Source organism: Bactrocera tryoni, chromosome 2 (assembly GCF_016617805.1).
Source record: "Bactrocera tryoni isolate S06 chromosome 2, CSIRO_BtryS06_freeze2, whole genome shotgun sequence".
NCBI lineage: Eukaryota > Metazoa > Arthropoda > Insecta > Diptera > Tephritidae > Bactrocera > Bactrocera tryoni.
Window position 1 is genome coordinate 15,828,386 of NC_052500.1, and position 18,855 is coordinate 15,847,240.

General features: G+C 37.5%; 4 protein-coding genes across 6 annotated transcripts in view; 1 reads left to right on the forward strand and 3 right to left on the reverse strand.

Moving 5' to 3' along the window:
• Positions 1-3,318: 3,318 nt before the first annotated feature.
• On the reverse strand, positions 3,319-9,949 carry LOC120767458 (nipped-B protein). Of its 2 annotated transcripts, XM_040093532.1 has the most exons (4): positions 9,918-9,949; positions 8,565-9,866; positions 5,343-8,441; positions 3,319-5,275 (listed from the first exon to the last, which is right to left on the reverse strand). In XM_040093532.1, exons 2-4 carry the CDS (start codon positions 9,615-9,617, stop codon positions 3,422-3,424), a joined length of 6,006 nt encoding a protein of 2,001 aa, XP_039949466.1. In that variant the 5' UTR covers positions 9,618-9,866; positions 9,918-9,949; the 3' UTR covers positions 3,319-3,421. The 2 variants fall into 2 exon arrangements, with proteins under 2 accessions (XP_039949466.1, XP_039949465.1); XM_040093531.1 differs by having other exon boundaries at positions 5,343-9,866.
• Positions 9,950-10,312: 363 nt separating this feature from the next.
• On the reverse strand, positions 10,313-11,285 carry LOC120768602. Of its 2 annotated transcripts, none has more exons than XM_040095365.1 (4): positions 11,205-11,285; positions 10,998-11,122; positions 10,839-10,942; positions 10,313-10,782 (listed from the first exon to the last, which is right to left on the reverse strand). In XM_040095365.1, exons 1-4 carry the CDS (start codon positions 11,251-11,253, stop codon positions 10,398-10,400), a joined length of 663 nt encoding a protein of 220 aa, XP_039951299.1. In that variant the 5' UTR covers positions 11,254-11,285; the 3' UTR covers positions 10,313-10,397. The 2 variants fall into 2 exon arrangements, with proteins under 2 accessions (XP_039951299.1, XP_039951298.1); XM_040095364.1 differs by having other exon boundaries at positions 10,836-10,942.
• A 385-nt stretch (positions 11,286-11,670) lies between these two features.
• On the forward strand, positions 11,671-13,328 carry LOC120769366 (splicing regulator RBM11). Its single transcript, XM_040096327.1, has one exon. It carries the CDS (start codon positions 11,763-11,765, stop codon positions 12,510-12,512), a length of 750 nt encoding a protein of 249 aa, XP_039952261.1. The 5' UTR covers positions 11,671-11,762; the 3' UTR covers positions 12,513-13,328.
• LOC120769365 overlaps positions 13,274-18,855 on the reverse strand; it is a 37,414-nt gene continuing 31,832 nt past the window's right edge. The window contains exon 9 of the mRNA XM_040096326.1: positions 13,274-15,188. Within this exon, the coding sequence (XP_039952260.1) occupies positions 13,442-15,188 (1,747 nt within the window). The 3' untranslated portion in view covers positions 13,274-13,441. The remainder of the gene's footprint in view (positions 15,189-18,855) is intronic.

Below are 18,855 nucleotides of genomic sequence, written 5' to 3' on the forward strand. Positions count from 1 at the left end.
GCTGCACTTGGCAGCTCCAATTGGCGTCAAATAGTGAAGAGCAGAAATGGCAGGAGCGCTGTTGTTAAGCTTAAACGGTATCTACGCCAGTACACAAAAGAGTATAAATAATGGTAGTGACATTACGCCTTTCCTACAGGGTTTATATAAGTAGTTATAATACATACATATATATGCTCGTAAGCGTAGGCAACTGTTGTAATTCATAAATACCGTCACAAAGTCGCAACGGCATTGCAATAACGCCCACGGTTGTTTACACATTTGAACTTATTTGAGCAGAAATTTACTGCACCAAATATGTGCTTTCAGACATACATACATACACCAAATTTTAATGCTGTCAAGTACGGCGTGAAGAAATAACACGAACTCCCCGCCAACACCCTCAAATGCGACTGTTCTCCAAAAACGAGTACATATTTCAGCGCCCAAATCGCCTCACAGTGCGCACGCCTCCTCCGCTGCTCGTTTCACTCTAGCGGCTCTTGTTTGTACTCATACAACGCAATCGCTTGTATTAATCATTGCTCAACCCGGCTTGCGGCAATTTTCAATCCACGTGGAAAACACGATTTAAACCTTTTAAATACCCATTTTATTTAATTTTATATGTGCGCCAGCACTTCCGTTCGTTAAACCAACACCCATATTTGCGTTAACCTCCACCTGCTGTCGATTGTTTCCGGCGTTGGTTTCGTTTTGGTCGTCCGCCCATACGACGACGACGACGCAAAGCTGCAGCCGAGCAGTCGTTGCGGCAAAGCAGTTTTGTCGCCAGCAATTTTATTTGATTCTCTGCTATTTTTCATTCCACATCAATGCGCACGATGCCGTTGGCCTTCAACACCTACAGCACCTGCCAGATTATAGTATACTATATGCACACATACATACGACATACACAGTGTGCTGGTGGCTGCAAGTCGCTCTGTGTTATTCTGTGCGGCGCTGTGCTGGAATGCGGTGTTATGGGTGTTATTCGATTGATATAACGGATCTCTGATTGTTGCTCTATGATAATATTTTTATCGCTCGTTAAAAGTATTTTTCAGATTGCGCTGTATTTTTATTATGACTGTAATCCCTAACTGTAATCTGATATATTTATAGACATACATTCAAACATATATTTACAGAAATGAATAAGTGAGGATTTCCACGCTTCGGTCGAGCTTTTTGTCGTAAAATTCATTTTGGATGTCCAACTGTTTAAAAAAAAAATGTCAAAAAAGAGTACAACATAACGGAACTTAGTCACACAACGACCTTGTTTATAGATTCCACAATTAAAAGTTAACATAAAGGAACGTTGTGAAGCTTTTCACATGCCTTTTGAGGTCATAAGAGTGTAGAAGAAGCACGAAATCGAAATTTTGATGACTTAAGACATGATCGACTTACCTATAAGGTAAATCCCGACAAGACGAATATGGTACTATTTCAAGGAGGTACAAAATCCTGACGCCCTGAGGCTCAATGGGGTGAGTTAACAATTAAGATGAATACCAAGTAAATATCTGGGAGTAATTTTGGATATCAAAATCATGTGGAAACTCAATGTGGAGGAGAGAGAGAAAGAGATCAATGGTGCAAGGGTCTACACAGGGCTTCATGCATCGACTATTGTTGTTGTAGCGGCATTCCTAAAGTAGTTTAGGGTCCTTGGCAAGATAAAATCCGGGTCCATTACGTTTACCTAGACCCAACTGCCTTGAAAATGATCATGCATTTAGGTTGCATAGCGGTAGTCAAGCCAATCTTGCTTTATGATTGAGAAATCCTTTAGGACGATTACATCAACTCGCTGTTACCACGACAGTCGAGTCTAAGTAAACGGAACGGACCCGGATTTTTATCGGGTCAAAGATTGTCAACTCAGTACCATGATTCGAAACTACTGCAGGAATGTTATCTGCCGCAACAACAACAACTCGCTGTTCTCTGTCAATCGTGATTGCAGCGGAAAGCTTGGCAATAAGATGCAAGATTGACGGTTTTAGGTTAATTCTCCTCGAAGACCTTCGGGTATAACTCGATAAGTATAGGGTTGGTGGATGAAATAGACCATATACCCTCATGCTTTATCGGGGATCGAAGGTTTCAAACCAGATTAAAAGAGGGTGTATGGCGCAGGAGCTTGTCGGCGGAACTTGCAATATCTACACAGACGGTTCAAACATGGCTAATGGTGTGGACGCTGGAAACATTGATCGGGTCTGGACACAGGCGGCCCTTCAAGCTGCGGTACCTTCCGGGCGGTAGTCTTTGCGATTGGGAAAGCGGCTGAGATCAGTATCAATGGAGGAAGCGATCGATCTTCGATAACCACGCGGCGATTAAGACAATAATTTAGAAGTAAGAAGACAGAAGATGGGTTTCAGAACAAAAAGGAATTCCGGGAAACGAAAGAGCTAATGAGATTGCCAAAAGTGCTGGCGGCCTTTCCTCTCTGAACTATATCCGTAAATATGTAAATCACTAAAAACGATAAGCATAGAAATTTTCGAAGGGGCTGATAGACGGATCAGGGTGAGACGGAATGCCTCAAACAATTGCAGGATCGCCAAGATTACCTGTAGAAAAACACGCATGCTTTCTACTCAAGCGGTCTGGAATGGACCGCAAGTCTGTTTTCGACTTAATGACAGGTAACAACCTACTGACATTACCTGCGAGCCGGTGTTGGTAGCTATCTCCGAGCACATGGATAGTCAGGACAAACATTTATCTATATTTTCAAACAGTTTTCAACAAAATATAATTTTTTCCCCGTTTTTACCATTTTCAAAGTCTTCTGCATTGGCCTAGTAGACAATTATGTACGCAGTGACTTTTCAGAGTTTCCATTATATGAAATTTGGCCCACCAAGAGTTGTAATTTCAGCAATCTAACACTATTTGGAGCGCTAAGCAGTCATCCGCTATTATTCTTGATTAACCAAGAATTGTTAATAACATAACAGAGTTAATCTTACCTGTGCTAAATTTTGCTAAAATTTCTTGAATTCGCGATTTGGGATTTCAAACTTTAACAGCATTCCAACGAGCATTAAATACATTTCTGTTACACTTAGATTCTTGACTTTGTTAAAACTTGAATATTTTTTGGACGAAAAAAAATTTTTACGCGCAGAACCCCAAAACAGGCGTGAACACAGCTTAACGGTTTCTTGTTATTTCTATAATAGAAGTGATTTTATAATAAAAAGTTATCAAAGAGAGCACATGCCTTGCATTTTACTTACAGTTAACTCCCCGTTGGGTATACAAGTAATTTGATTGTTGAAAAGCCGTTAGCTTAACGCGTAAATTTGTGTGAATTTTTTTGTGTTTATTTATGAAAGTATGTTTGTACATGATTATATATATATTTTCATTATATTACTCATCATCATCTTACAATAGTCACAAAACTTAATTAAGTCAAATTCTCCTGCTTCATTGATTTATCCCCATCTAAACAGCTGTCATCTGTGGACTTATTTGCGCTCGCCGAACTCGAGTTCAGCAGTGATGTGTTAGCTGTTGAGTTTAATTTCGATTTATTGCGACCCTCGTCATCGGAATCCTCATCGTCGGGATCCAGTTTAAGCATTAACTTTTTAAAATCTAAATATTTTATAACCAAATCCATTCGCTCGTCATTATTCAAACTGGTTTGGCCAATTGCAACATTGGAAGCTAGCTTCGACTCCTGTTGTTTCTTAATAATATCTATTGTTGTTTTAGGATTAAAATCTGTTACAGTTTTACGAACTACCGCCTTCTCGTATAACTTCGGTTCAGATGGTGAGTACCGCGATATTTTACCATCTGTTAAACTATACATATTTTTTAGATGATCCTTCAGTATTAGCAGCAGCATACACGCCTGCGCAGACATTATGCACTTTTGCATTTCGAATGCATTCTCCGGCAAACGTTTGAACAATATGTCGGGATCATCTTCATCGTCGTCATCTTCTAAAACATCGCCTACATTAACACTAGGTTTAAGATTTTCCTTAAATGTTGTGAGCAAATTAGTACCAACAATGGATATGAGTAGATCGACTTGATGTATTAAATAAAGCGGCTCATCTTGCACCACATAGGGAAAGTAAGCCAAATTGTCCGCTATATACAGCATTTGCTGTAGCGAAGTTTTCTGATCGTCAAACTGCTTGACGATCGTTTGAACCAGGGCACGCCTTTGCGTTTTTATTGGACGCAAAAGCGTGTACAAGAAGTCGTTTAGCGCCGTGGGCATTGTGTCCATCTGCCGTTTAACGTAGCCACGTATGACTTTATTAGCGCCTTTACCCTTGTTGTTCTGCTGCAAAATGCCCTGTAAACGGAAGCTAAACTGCAAGCCTAACTGTGCTTTCATATTCACAAACCCATTGTACATCTTATCGATGTCTTTGAGCAAGGCATCGGCTCTGTGCGCAGACTCAACACGCGAATCCGTACTCAAGCATATAAGATATGGCACAGTCTTCACAGGATGCACGAGGCCCTGTCGCAGCACAATCTGTATAACTTTGACGGCCCATAAGCGCACATTGTCGTCCAGGTTTAGGAAACATTCGAATATTTCTTGCAGATACAGTTGTATGATGCGACTCGACATGCCCGACGACACATCGTTCATTTCTTTCAGATCCTCCGTTTTCGACTGCTTATCCCAATCCTTCTCCTTGTTGAACATATTCATCTCCGACTCAGTCAGATATATCCAAATGTTACGCAAGCAAATGATTTTGAAGCAAGCATCGCTCGTCTCCGAAAGCAACATATCGCAGTAATAACGCTTTAACTTCGTGTTGGTCAGATAGTAATCGTTCATCACACAGAATGAGCCCAACGCGATGAGCGCCTCTTTGCGTATGTCCGGATTTTGATATTGTGCAAAGAACATCAGACACTCGAACACATCATTGCAAATGGTCGGCGATAGGCCGTTTGTCGCGCCCACAACCTCTTTCGATTTGAAATCGAAATAACGCATCAGTATGCCGATGGTGAAGAGACTGCGGCGTATAGCTGCACTTAAATTATTAATTTGTCGATTTTGCAATATTTGACTACGGGTTTGATCTAAAATGCGATAAAACTTCTGAAAGCAATCTCTTATCAAAGCATAGTTATTCGTTATTTTGTTGACGATCGCACCCAAGCACGACACACAGCTCTTTACGACCGCCTGATTCAGCGACACAACCAACAGCATCAAATGCTCTTCGAGCGAAGCTAAAAACGACTCACTCGCGTTATTAACCAGCGGTACGACCTGCAAAGAAAGCACAAAAAGAAATTATTAAGCAAAGTAAGGCGGCGCACAAATATGTTGTATGTACCTTTTCCAGTATGTCAGCCACGGCGCAAATGAATTTCGGTGCTGTTGTTGGGTGACACTTGATATTCAAATAAGGCTCGATAGTAATTGCGTGCTGCACCAGCAGCTGCGGACGCACCTTCGCCAATAAATGCAGTGTGGTGATGCAGCCCAGCATGCGCGTGTTGTCCGTGTCCTCCAGTTCGATCAGACGCCCCACCAAACCGTCGGCCAACTGCTGACACGACAGCAAGATATCAGCCGGTGGCTCCGTTTTCTTCTGCAATGTGTCTTTCATGCTGTCATCGCCTTTGGTGGCGCTCTCCTTGGGCTGGAAAATGCTGTTCAAGAGTCCCTCCAACCAAGCCGTGCCCGTGTCGTGTGCAATATTCACCACATCGATGATCTGATTGATCTTCAAATGTATGCCGTCCTTGTCGTTTTTATGTAACGGCGTAAACCACATTTTCATAAAGACCTCCGTCACCAGCTTTTGTATGCCCTCCTCGTCGTTGACGCGTCGTATCATTTTCACGCATATTTCTGGAATTTTCTGAAACGTCGGATACTCTATACAGATGTCGCGTAGTATTTTTATGACACGCTTGCGCACCGATACGCCCGTATCTAAAATTCTAGTCGACAACATATCATAATACTGATCAATCAGCTCTTCGTTGCTCAGTACGAATTTACCAACCAAATCGACGGCCGCCTCACGCACCGATATAGCGGCATCCAAGAACTTTTGGTTCACGCCCATTTGCATGTCCTTGCGCCGCAGTACCATCGGATCGACTTCGACTATATTCGCTAAGCATTTCATCGCACGCGTTCGAATTGCGATCGACGGCTCATTTACAACCAATATAATTTTCTTAAGATAGCCATCGAATGATTTGCTAAATGGCCTTTTGCTGGCCAAATATTGCGCTATTAAATGTGCATTGTTGTAATCGATATATGTTTTTATGTGTTGTGCATGATTGGAATCGCCCAGCGTTGAATACGGATTTATGTTGTTCAATAAGCATTGCTTGCGTTTATCAAGCATATTGAAACGTTCCATATTCAATTCTTGATCAGCCATAGTGCAATCGCCGCCAACACGACTATCGACGTTCTCGAAGTTCATATCGTCACCGCTGTCGTCGTTGCTATCACTACCGGAGAGATCGGCTTCTGGGCGTCTTTTGCGCGTACTCTTCTTTCGCGTTGTATCCCGCTTGGCGCTCTCGTTGATGTTGCGGCGCTGATAAATTATATCACGATACCACTGTGTCAAATAAAAGTGACGGGCATAATCCCAAATGGGATTGTCCACGTGTGCATTGGCGGCTAAAAAGTCTAGCAGTATTTTCTGCAGAAATTCCACACGCTCATCCTCCTTTAATTCGACCTTATTATTGCTGGATGGCAAGTCACCTTCCTTCTCCTGTTCCACTTTAATATACCGTATCATTGAGTCTATGACGTTCACTTTGTAGCGTGAGTCAACGGCATCCTTGCGTAAACGTGCTGCCACAATACCCAAGTAATCCAAAGACACTAAGCGTATGCTCTGTTCTATAGACTTGTCGGAGACATAACGTACAAGCATTGTGCCCAACAGTGAAAGCAATAATTCGGATGATGGCCATTCCGGTTTGTTTACAGTGGCCAGGAGATCGTAGATGAAATTCTCGAAGATTGGACGGAAATCGGTTTCATTCGACCGAGATTTGCACTTATTTAAAAATGTCGTTAGGAAATTTCCACCTATACTTATGGCGATTTCGTATTTTTTCAACACAATCACATCGATATTTTGTCTGTCGGTTTGTGTGGAAAAACCGGCGGCTTGATTTGCCATATCGCCGTATTGCGGCAAAGACTTCCGTTTATTTTGCGAATTGCTATTCATGACATCGGGTAAAATCGTAACGCACTGAATGAGCTGTAGCACCAATGCAGTCACCATTTGGATGTTCCCACTATTGTTGATTAGTTTGAATGGGCGTAAATTTTTCTTCGAAGACGGCAAACGATCGATGGAGGTCAGTATATCACCAAGTATACTGCTGCGAATTTTTACGTATTCCTCTTTGCGAAAGAGCGTCGTGACCAATTCCAAACAAACAAATTGCAAAGTTTCGATATTGTCCACAAAGAATGGTTCGATGGATAGGGTCGATAGTGGTAGTATGATGGTATCGACAAATATATATTTGTCGAAAAGCGTCACGAACACTTTCATTAGCTCTGTGGCCTTTGAGTATAGCAATTGCAGACTGCGATTGTAATTTTGATAGATTTTCGATTTCTTACGATTATCTGTCTTTTTCATACTTTTAACTGTGTAGACGGGATCATATGATGGAAAGATTGTCTCACGAAATTGGAAATGCATGAATTTGATAATAAGCGAAATGTGATCTTCTTGCAAGAACTTAATATCCTTTGAAGTGCAATAAATATTGCAAATCAGTAGACATGCTTCGATTCCGTTTAAAATCTTTTCCATTATTTCGTCATCCACAATGTCGTCTTCATCGTCTGGGCCAGCCGAATAATTTTTCGCCAAATACACATTTCGCATAGCGTAATTGACCAATAGAGCCAATTTATTTTTCGGTATAACATCCAAAACGTACTTGGCTTTCAATTTGGCGATGTCGTTGCTCATTATGTTAAGCATTCGGGACGAAATACATTCAATGTTCTCGTCCACATCGTCAGTATCGAAATTTGGAACTTCTGTGTCGTCCAGCGTCTCAATAATTTGCTCCAAATTACGCATAAATTGTTGATACGTTTGTGATCGTAAAATTTCGTCTTTTGAACACTTCGAGGATGGTGTTGAGACAATGCGTTCGACGCAACGTAGTTTCGGTTGTGAGTGTATCTGTTCAGGCGGCACTTCATCAACTGAAGGAGGAAGTTTTCGCTTGACAGCGAGTGGTTTTTCATTTGTCTTCATCAAGTTAAATGCGTCATCGTTCTCTGCTGCTTTGGTTAATTGTTTCGCATTTCGAGCAGGTAACACAGTTGTTGGTGGTAGAGTGGGTGGTACAGATGCAGTCACAGTTGTTGTTGTGGTTTCCATCTTTTCTACTTCTACTTCTACTTCTTGCTTTGGAGTCTGCAATTCAGGTGGAGTTATCAAACCGAATTTTCGTGCAGACTCTGGTGATTTCTTTACAAATTTTTTTATGCTTTCTTGCATGAGAGATGCGTCTTTTTCCTTAAGTCTATTTATACATACCCTAACGTTAGCTACCTCAGACGATTTACTAACAGAATCTGCATTGGTCTTCCCGGCCTCACATCCGGTTTCACTCTTTATGGTCTTCAGCGTAGACCCCTGGTTAGTGTTCAAGTCGCTTGAAAATGGAGTTGCTAAGGCTTGTGCGTTGAAACTGTGTTGGGTATATCCATTATTTATCGGCGGCTGTGCGTTTAACACACCTGTTGTAATTGTGCATTTACTATCTGGCATTTGGGTAAAATTTGCAGTTTGATAATTTTCTGTCTCGGCTACTGGTATAGTTGGAGTTAAGTTTTGTTCATTTACAGTTGTTATATTATTAGAAATTTGTGGATTAATCGTTGCTGGCAAGGAACCCGTGTTTTGGAAAGATGCTGTACTTTCGAAAGCAGCCTTTTGTTCTTCTACCGGAAGGGTGGGCTTTTGTTCTGTTAGATTTTGGTTTTTCCGTTTTCTCGGAGTGTGCACATCGAAATTATTGTTTTGAATGGAAGTAATTTCCATTGTTGGAAAACTGCCACTATTCAAATTCTTTGATATAGCAGGATTATTTGAATCCAGGGTTGTTTGTTGTTCAATCCGTTGCAGATCATCAGATTGTTGCGTTGAAACGCCACTTCTTTGCCCGTGAACAACATTGTACCACTGTTCTTGTTGTTGCTGATGAGTTTGTTGTTTATTTTTCTGATTCAATTTGCCATTATTAGCATTAAACACGGTAGGGTTGTAGCTGTAAATTCCCTGTAGTAGTTCTGGATACGTATTTATGTTAGTACCAAATTGCTCTATTGCATACTGTGATTTTAGTTCTATTATTTCAGAGTTCGTCTGTTCGATAGCATGCACCAGCTGTTTTACTAAATTATCATCACGCACTGATAACAAATTGTTGGATTCTTTAGCAACCAACGTGTGAAATAGCAAGGATTTATTTAATGAAGTGACACTTGCCAATGTGTCTGGTACTGGAAGTTCACTAAGTAAATCTGACAAACTTGTCAAACAAGCCAAAGTTGTTACTGGAACACTGGGAATATCGGGGTCAGTCATATTATTTTCTAAAACTTGCAAATAGCCCTTAGCACAGAACACTATTTCACGAGAATATCTTTATTTATCTCAAAAATCAGTCGCAGCTTTCTTCCAGTAGACTTGGATACCCCACAATTGTGTACATTCGTTAGATGCGCAGCGTTGTGCAGCGCCAAATATTAAGTTGTCTCGTAGGGCAGCTGATTTGCGCTATAGTTTGGCGCTATTTTATAATTAAACATAACTTGAGGATGTGATCACTAAATCCTAAAAAAAAGTCACCATTTAGATAATTCACACAAAATATTGGATTTTTACCTCTTTTGCTGACACAAAATAGCTGACACAAGAAAACTGGAAATGAAATGACATTTACAGACGCATTGCCAACCGCAGCAATGGCATCGTTTTAAGCTGCCAACTACAATACAAAGTGCAATTAAGTGAAAATGCAGGGTGACTCATGTATAGCAAATGTTTAATTCATTAATATTAATGAATAATAAGTTATTTTTATATTTTTCCGATATTATTTCTACTCCTTTCATTGAAACTTTTCATTATAAATAATAAAAGCAGTCGGTAAAAGTGCTTTGCCTTTTTATTTACAATTTACTTGCATATTTGATTGTTTCTCCACGTTACTCATTTTCTTTTGTAGTTTACGCTATGGCTTTTAATTAAAAAATCTCGAATAACAAAATAATTAACAAATTTATTTTCAGTACAACTTATAACAAAAAATATTTAACTTTTCGACCAAACAAAGCAGTTTACGGCCTCTAATACCACAAGCACTCAAAAGGATGGGTCAGAATGACTATCATCTGTGATTGGACCAAGTTCGTCAGAATCACACGGAGAATGAGTTTCCACACTATTCCTATGTATTTCAGGAGACGAAGTTAGTAACCGCGTGCGCTTAATGATATGGACATCTGAATTTTGATTTTCCTCCTTCATTTTCTTTTTCAAAGTGTTATTATCTTGGTTATATGTTTTGGATGGAAACTTGAAGTTGGGCTGTAATGACTTTCCAAACTCATGTTTCACTTGCGGAGGACTATAATTCAGCTCGTGATGCACTATGGCTTTCACATCAATTTTTTCGGAAGCTATTTCAGGACTGTCAAAAGGTAAAGCGTCAGAGCTCGGAATATATGTCACCGGGGTGTTGGGGATGCTACAATATACTTATTTTTTACTAACTCAAAGAATTAAAGGAATATTGCATACCACTTTGGTAATAGTTTCAAAACATTACAATTCCTGTTATGATCGGGTTCGATTAATGTGGATGAGTGCACATCACAGTACATCTGGTCAAAGTCCAGCTCACTTTCCTAAATAAAAAAATTAGTTAGAAATTATTTGGGGTTGGAAAAAAATGTATGATACTTTCAGAGCACGTTCCAGATCGTTTTCAAAGAAAACTGTTTCGCATTCTAATTCAGATTCCTCCAGTACTTGCATTACTTGCTGCATCTCCTCCAGTTTCATTCCTTCCTCATAAAGTCCTAAGTCTTGTATAGAACGGCAATGGCAAGAAACAGTAAGTTCTGTTATTTCTTAAATATGTATACATTTATTATAAAATAAATTTACTTATTAATTTTGATTTGTAATCCTTTTGTTTAGCATTTCTGAGCTCCATTCTAGACGAAAACTTAAAAAATGTGCGTAAAATTTTTCTTACAAATAACGAATCGATTAACTGTTTTTAATTAATTCTACTTTAAAACTAAATGTATACATATAACAACAAATAAAATACAGCATATTTACACAAGTTACAATCTATCCAAGATGAAAAAACTTAAGCACTAAATAAAACTTATAAAACAATAACTTAAAAAGAGAATCAATCATTAAAAATAAAGTTTATTTTCCTTTTAAGTGTGTAATTCACGCATAATTATTCATTTTATGTATAAAATGCAAATATATTATCAGGGTTGTATTTTGACATAGCAAAGATTCAAACCTAGCATCAAACATTCTACAACAATCGATAACGATAGTGTTGTCGATAGTTCTGCTGAATTCATAACATTAATTTGACAATTGACAAAACAACTTTACTATTGGATGGTTAAATTACAATTTTCTAATATATTTATTTAAACTTTTATATCGCTTAATAATTGTACAAACGTATAAAGAATGTGGCAAGCTCAGCAAATAGCTGCAATCCAAATGGCGAATCAAATGCTTTACGCAATGTCGGCACCGCCAAGCTACTCGCTAAATCAACGGCCGCCACACTTAGGTTCGCTAGCTTTTGATGATACGGCCGCAGACACAGACGATGAAGATGATGAGAAGTTGCGTACACTCTTTGTTGGCAATTTAGATGATCGAGTTTCAGAAGATTTACTCTATGAGGTTTTTCTACAAGCTGGTCCTCTAGAGTCTGTACGACTACCAAAAGACAATGGCGGTCGTACGCGCGGCTTTGGTTTTGTGGTTTACTCACATCGCTGCACGCCAATTTATGCTGTGCAATTATTTGCTGGCCTGATGCTTTTCCGCAAAATGTTAACAATTAAAGCACAAGGTGATACAAATGCGTCAAATAAGCGTCGTTCGTTTCCCAATGATTGTGAGCGCTACATGCATAGGCCGGGTGATAATAGCATGCTACGCAGTACAAGTTATCCAAGTTTCTATGATCCAGCTATGAATGATCTTTCAACCTCACCTCAATCATCTAATCCGTTTCGTATGAATTCGCCCGATTTACCGAACAGCACACATAGTAGGAGCCGGGAAAGAGGAAATAGAGACCGAGAGCGTGATAGAGATGTTGACAGAGACTGGGTCAGCAATCATTCAAATAAACATTCTCGCTCGCATCCTTACAGACGTGATGAGCGTCGTGAACGCGACGAAAGCAACCGTAAACGTAGGTAACAGTTGGAACAGCATTTGCGTTTTGCATCAACATACTTTATGCAAAATAAAGGCATTGAAGGAAGAGTATTGCTCGTGCTTCATCAAAATTTGCAATAGAAAAAGATAAAAATTCTTCAAGTAATTTTTAATAGTGACCCGGCTAAATATTAGCGTAAACGTAATTCTGTATTTTAAGGTAGTCGGTAATTTAATTGTAAGTCTCTATAAAAAATACAATCTGTACATATAAAAAATCTATTCTTTCCTATGACCAACAGATTGCTTAAAAAAAACTAATGGGGCCTAATAATGAAAATGTAATATAGTTACCCATGATAAAATGAGTACAAAATTGTATAAATCAATTGACCTAGGCTTAGCCCTTCAATTCTTTAATAAATATTAGTGTATGATTTATTGTCTCGAACCTCTCAAATATTGTATTGAAACAACGGATTAATTTATTTGAAATATTGTGTATAACATTCTAATATTGCTTTATTCGTTTAAGAATGAATTTATAATTTACATCCGTTACATGATATAAGTATTTTAATAAATTATGACGCCTATTGTGTCTACTTACATTTTACCGATTTATATACAAACATAACCTAAAAAAAAATCAAGAAAAAATTTTAACTTCGGTTGCACCGTTCGCATATTCATGCATAGACAGACGGCCATGGCTAAATTGACTAGAGTTTCCTTCTGGATGTTACAAACTTCATGACAAACTTAGTATACTCTGCTCAGCGTATAAAAAAAAATTATTGTAATAAATGTGTAATTATAATTTTATTAAAATATAACTACCCTAATGTGACAGAGCAATTCGCATTTAAAAACATTCTTGTGAATCACATTAAATATACTTTTATGTACAAATATCGTTGCATTTACTAAGTAACTAATTTTATAATTTATTTGTAGTCGGAAACAAATTTTCAACGTATACTTTTCAGCGTTTTTTCCACATTGCGATATGTACGCGCCGGTATCACCTCAATAAGTAAACGATTGTAGTTGGGATGATCGGAGAGCAGTCGAAATATTGATTTAGCATAGCTGCGCGTCTCCAGACTACCTTCAAGCAGTAAATTGGCGCCCGTCACAAAGAATTTGTCACGATTTTCCCGTGACATAGTGTACACCTTATCGCTGCCTAGACGCTCAACCAGCCGATGCAACAGTTTTGCCGTCGTTGTACGCACCAAAGCATTCTGATGCAGCGCTCCCTTTGTGGTGAGTATATTTAATATTTTTGGTGGCGTTAAATTATCACACATCGATTCTAGGGCACGTGTGGCATCGGCGCGCAGAAAACGATTTGTATCGGCCGTACGATGTAGGAGTGCGCAAACCAAATCATCACACTCCTGTTCCAGACACTTCGATTTGAGTGTGAAAAGTTCGGTGGTGGCCTGACAGGCGGCACGTGACACTTGCGAGCGCAAATTACGCACCGAACGCGTTAGTTGTATGCATACCATATGCATTTGATTTTCCAATTGCTCCGGATGATACCTCATTAGGCGCACCATTGATTTAAGGCCTAGCATAATGACCTCCCAATTACTGGAGTCCAGTTGATCGAAGGTTTTAAGCAAAGCGTCTCGCGGCTTGTCGAAGCGTTGCAATGTTGGTGGATAGAGTTCGGCTTGTGGCATTTTAATAGCTTGTTTTACCGGTGAAATTCGCCGGTGATTTTTCAGAAAGTGTGAAGTTTTCGCCTTTTGCTTTAACGGTGTGTGTTGCGGTTTAATTGGTATGCTTGTATTGAGCTGTGAGCTTGTCGCAGAGCCTGACTCGGTGCTGGTCTGGTCGAATATGAGCTCCTGCTTCGATGGTGTCCGTTCGTACAGTGATTCCATAGATTTGATCATCGAGTTGCGCCGCGATAGCATTTTAATCTCTGCGATGGTGGGTGAACGCGAACGCGACTGTGGTCGCGAGCGTACCGGTGTTTGCGGCTGTGATGGTACATGCTCATTTTTGTCATACATATGGTCCGCCTCATCTACATAGGCATGCGGTGCATCTTCTTCTTTACTGCTGGCACTTGCTTCGCGCGCCTGCTCGCGTAGGCCGCTGCCTTGTCGTTTGCTGTGCAGCTCATCCATCACCACAAAACTGCTGTTATCTTCAATGTCTTCCTCTATTAACAAGGACTTCACGGATTGCGTACGCGACAGCACTGTAGGCGTATCGCCGAGCTGTGTTTTGATGCTCTCGCTTTTGCTGTGCAAACTCGCCAAGCTGCCATTCTTTTTCAACGGTGTATTGCTCGCTGTCGCCACACTGGCATTGCTTAAATCCTGCACATCCTCCAACTGCAAAACATCGTGTTCGCTTCGCCACTTCACTGGTGTCGGACTGCTCGATTCATTATCACTGCAGGCGTCTTGCAAGGCACCCATTTGTATGATTGAACCGTTATCAGTTGTATCCTCCTTATCCGTGTTGGGATTTTGTGTGGCGTTGTTTTCGTTTCGCTGCTCTTCGTATGTACCGTTTGTTTGGCTAAGTGTATCAGCTGATTGCGCCGAAGCAGTTGACTTCAGGGAATATGCTACCGACTTATTCGAAACTGGTGTGGCTTGTTTCGATCCGTTATTTTGCTGTTTTTGCATGTCCGCAATTGCAGTCGCCGCAATCACAGCTGCCTCTCCATCCAATGGCCCAGGTCTGTTACTGTAAAGAAGGGATTACTGTTATTAATGTGTTATATTTGCAGTGTCTTAAACAGAGGCGCGAACGAATGCGTATTTAGCCTATCTCTGTCTTTGTATTATATTTCTATGGCAGTTTTCTTCGGTTTATTCAAAAATGTTATCAAAAATTTATTATTATTCTCAAAAAAACTTATTCAATGACTGTTGTTGCCAGGAAAGCAAATCACAAGGGAACATTGTCAAAAAGGTATGTAGTGCTGGGTTTTAATTTACAGTTGCTAAAAATATATCAAAATTGTTGATATTGTTCGAAAAAAATTTACGAAGAATTTAATCTAACAGCAAGTTATTGCCAAACACCAGAAAAGTTAATTTCGTCGTTGTTCGAAATTTCGAAGTTTCAAATATTGTAATTTTTTTTTATCAAAAACCGTTATTTGGTAGATATCACGAAATCTGAAATAAATTTTTAACTCATTTCGAAAATATTTTACATACATTTTGACCAAATCGAAACTTTGAAATTTCAAATATTTTTTTATCTTTTTTTTAATTTTTTTATTTTGTTTTTATTTTTTATATATTTTTTTATTTTTTTTATTTTTTTTTATTTTATTTTTTTAATTTTTTTAAGAACCGTTATTTGACCGATAAACCGAAGACTGAAATCACCTTGTAAGATTTTTCGATCTTATTTTGAAAACATCGCATACTCAAATCGAAAATTCGAAGTTTTAAATATTATCAAAAACCGATATAATGAAAGCTGACACCACTTTCCAACTCATTTCGAAAATATGTTACATAAAAACGTGGAATTTTTCGCACTCATGTTTATATTTTATTCAATTCGAAATTTCAATATTTCAAATATTATTGCTTATTTTTATATCAACAACCGATATTTTGCTGATATAGCGCAAGTTGAAATCACCTCGTAAGGTTTTTCGAACTCATTTCGAAAATATTTTAAATAAGAATGTGGAATTTTCACACGCAACTTCGAAATTTCAAATATTGTTGTTAACTGCTTTTGTTGGATATGAAGCAAGCTGAAATTACCTAGTAAGATTTTTCGAACTCACTTCGAAAATATTTTACATAAAAATGTATAATTTTTCACACTTATTTACATATGTATGTATATATTTTGAAAAATCGAAATTTCAAATACTGTAGTCAAATGTCAAAATCAAAAACCGTTATTCGGCTGATATACCGAAGACTGAAATCAATTTGTAAGATTTTTCGAACTCATTTCGAAAACATCGCATACTCAAATCGAAAATTCGAAGTTTTGCATATTATCAAAAACCGACATAACGAAAGCATAAATCACTTTCTAGCTCATTTCTAAAATATTTTACACAAAAATGTGGAATTTTTCGCAATGTCAAAATTCCGATATTTCATATATTATTGTCTACTGTTTTCTTTTATCAAAAACTGTTATTTGGCCGATGTAACGAAGGCTAAAACCCGCTCGTAAGATTTTTCGAACTCATTTCGAAAACAGTGCATAAAATGTGAAAGTTATGGTACTCACGCACACATATGTATATTTTAAACCGATCTTATTTTTATTATAAATGCATAATCAATATATTATATATACATACATATGTATGTACATATGTATATAATTAATGCCAGTCCATTGTGGCACGCACATCTAGGCACTGCAAAGCATTCATGCGCATTTGTGGTATGTTTTTGAACGTGAGCGTCCCCACCTGACCACTTTTTAATTTTATTTTTCATTTTATTAACATTAGCAAGTATTTGTATGTATGTACGTGCAAATAACCGTAGTCTCCACCCACTGGCGTTGAGTTCACTGAACTTGCTGCATTTGAAAAATTAATAAATATGCAAACAAACAGTTTTCAGCTCAGAAATAAACGCAGGACAAAAGTAAAAATATAATTTCTCAATTTCAATTTGCCCCTGCCCTTTAACCCCTTCACCTTTTTATGCTGACAATGATACTGGGCAATTTGCCACTCTAATGAATTGTCTCAATTGCTATTCGCTAGAGTGTATGTGCGTATGTGATTTTATTTGAGTTGTTGACAACTGTTTAATAAAAGTTGTTAGCGTTAAATTGCTTGCTGTAACAGTTATTGTAGCGTAATAGCAGTAAAGGTCCTTCCACAATCCGCGCCACACTCCGTTGTGTTTTTTCTTCTGGTGTCTAAAGGATAACCTGTAATTTATTGTGTTGTTAATTTTTTTTTTTTTTCTGTTCGCTGTTCTTATTTAAAATGCGTAAGCGACGCCTAAATGGTAAATTCAATCATTGAGGCACACCCCCTGTGGGGTTTTAGGCGTATTCGGTTCCGATACTTAGTATATCCCACTAAACAGCTTAAGTGCGTTCATTTATATTTATTCCATTCCCACCCCATTAAGGCAAAAAATCTAGAAGAAAGTGGAACTCTTGTAGGGAGAAGTCAAATTAGCCGCCATTCCTCCGCTATACAGTTTTCGCATTTGGCGTGCTAAATTTGAAATTGAGTCACTCACTTTAATGACATAACACTTTACTGCGAAGCCACCCACGCAGCACAGTCCGTTACTATTTGACACATCGTTGTGCCACTTGTATTTGCCGTTAGACGCTTTTTCTTTGCGCGAAGTGCGTAATTTGTTTTTTTTTTTTCATATTTGTAGGCGCTCAAACATTGTGTGTCGTCTACTCTTTTCCTTTTGAAGGCAATTAATTAAAACTTGAGACTTTCATTTGCATAAACACACAATACATTTTTGCATTAATATGTGGTATAGTTTCTTATTTTTGGCAATTTTTTTTTTTGTCAGTCCGGCTCAAATTTGATCAGATCCTTTAGTTCAGTGATTGTTTGGAATGAGCAAAATTTGTTTTGTGTTGTTTTCAATTTTTTAGTACTTTTTTACTCTTTAAGTACTTTTTTAATTATTTTTTAGTACTATTTAAATATTTTTAGTACAGTATAAAATTTTTAGCATTATTATACGTTTTTAATTTTTTTCAAACGAAATTCGAAATTATTTTAAATTTTTTAGTACTATTTTAATTTTTTAGTGCTCTTTTAAATTTTTTAGTATTATTTTAATTTTTTAGTTGTATTTAGAAAAATTTAGTACTATTTACTATTACTATTTACTCTTTAGTACAATTCTCAATTTGTTTTAATGAAGAAATTTGAAATTATTTTATTTTTTTAGTACTATTTCAATTGTTTTTAATAGATACTATTTAAAATTTGTTAATAACAAAATTCAAAATTATTTAAAAATTTTTTAGTACTATTTTAAATTTTTTTAATAATATTATTTAATTTTTTAGTACCTATTATTTTAGTAATATTTTCAATTTCTTTGCTACCATTTAAAATTTTTTTGTACTATTTAAAAAAATTAGTAGTATTTAAATTTTGTTATTACTATTTTAAAATTTTAGTTATTATTAACGAAATTCGAATTTATTAATTTTTTTTTAACAAATTTTGAAATAATTTTAAATTTATAGTACTATTTTAAGATTTTAAACAATATTTGAAATATTTTTGGCACTATTTTGAGTATTTTTTAATATCGAAATTCAAAATATTTTTACATTTCTTAGTACTATTTATAGTAAATTGCTTTTAGTAAATAATATTTAATTTTTTTTTAATAACGAAATTCGAATTTATTAAATTTTT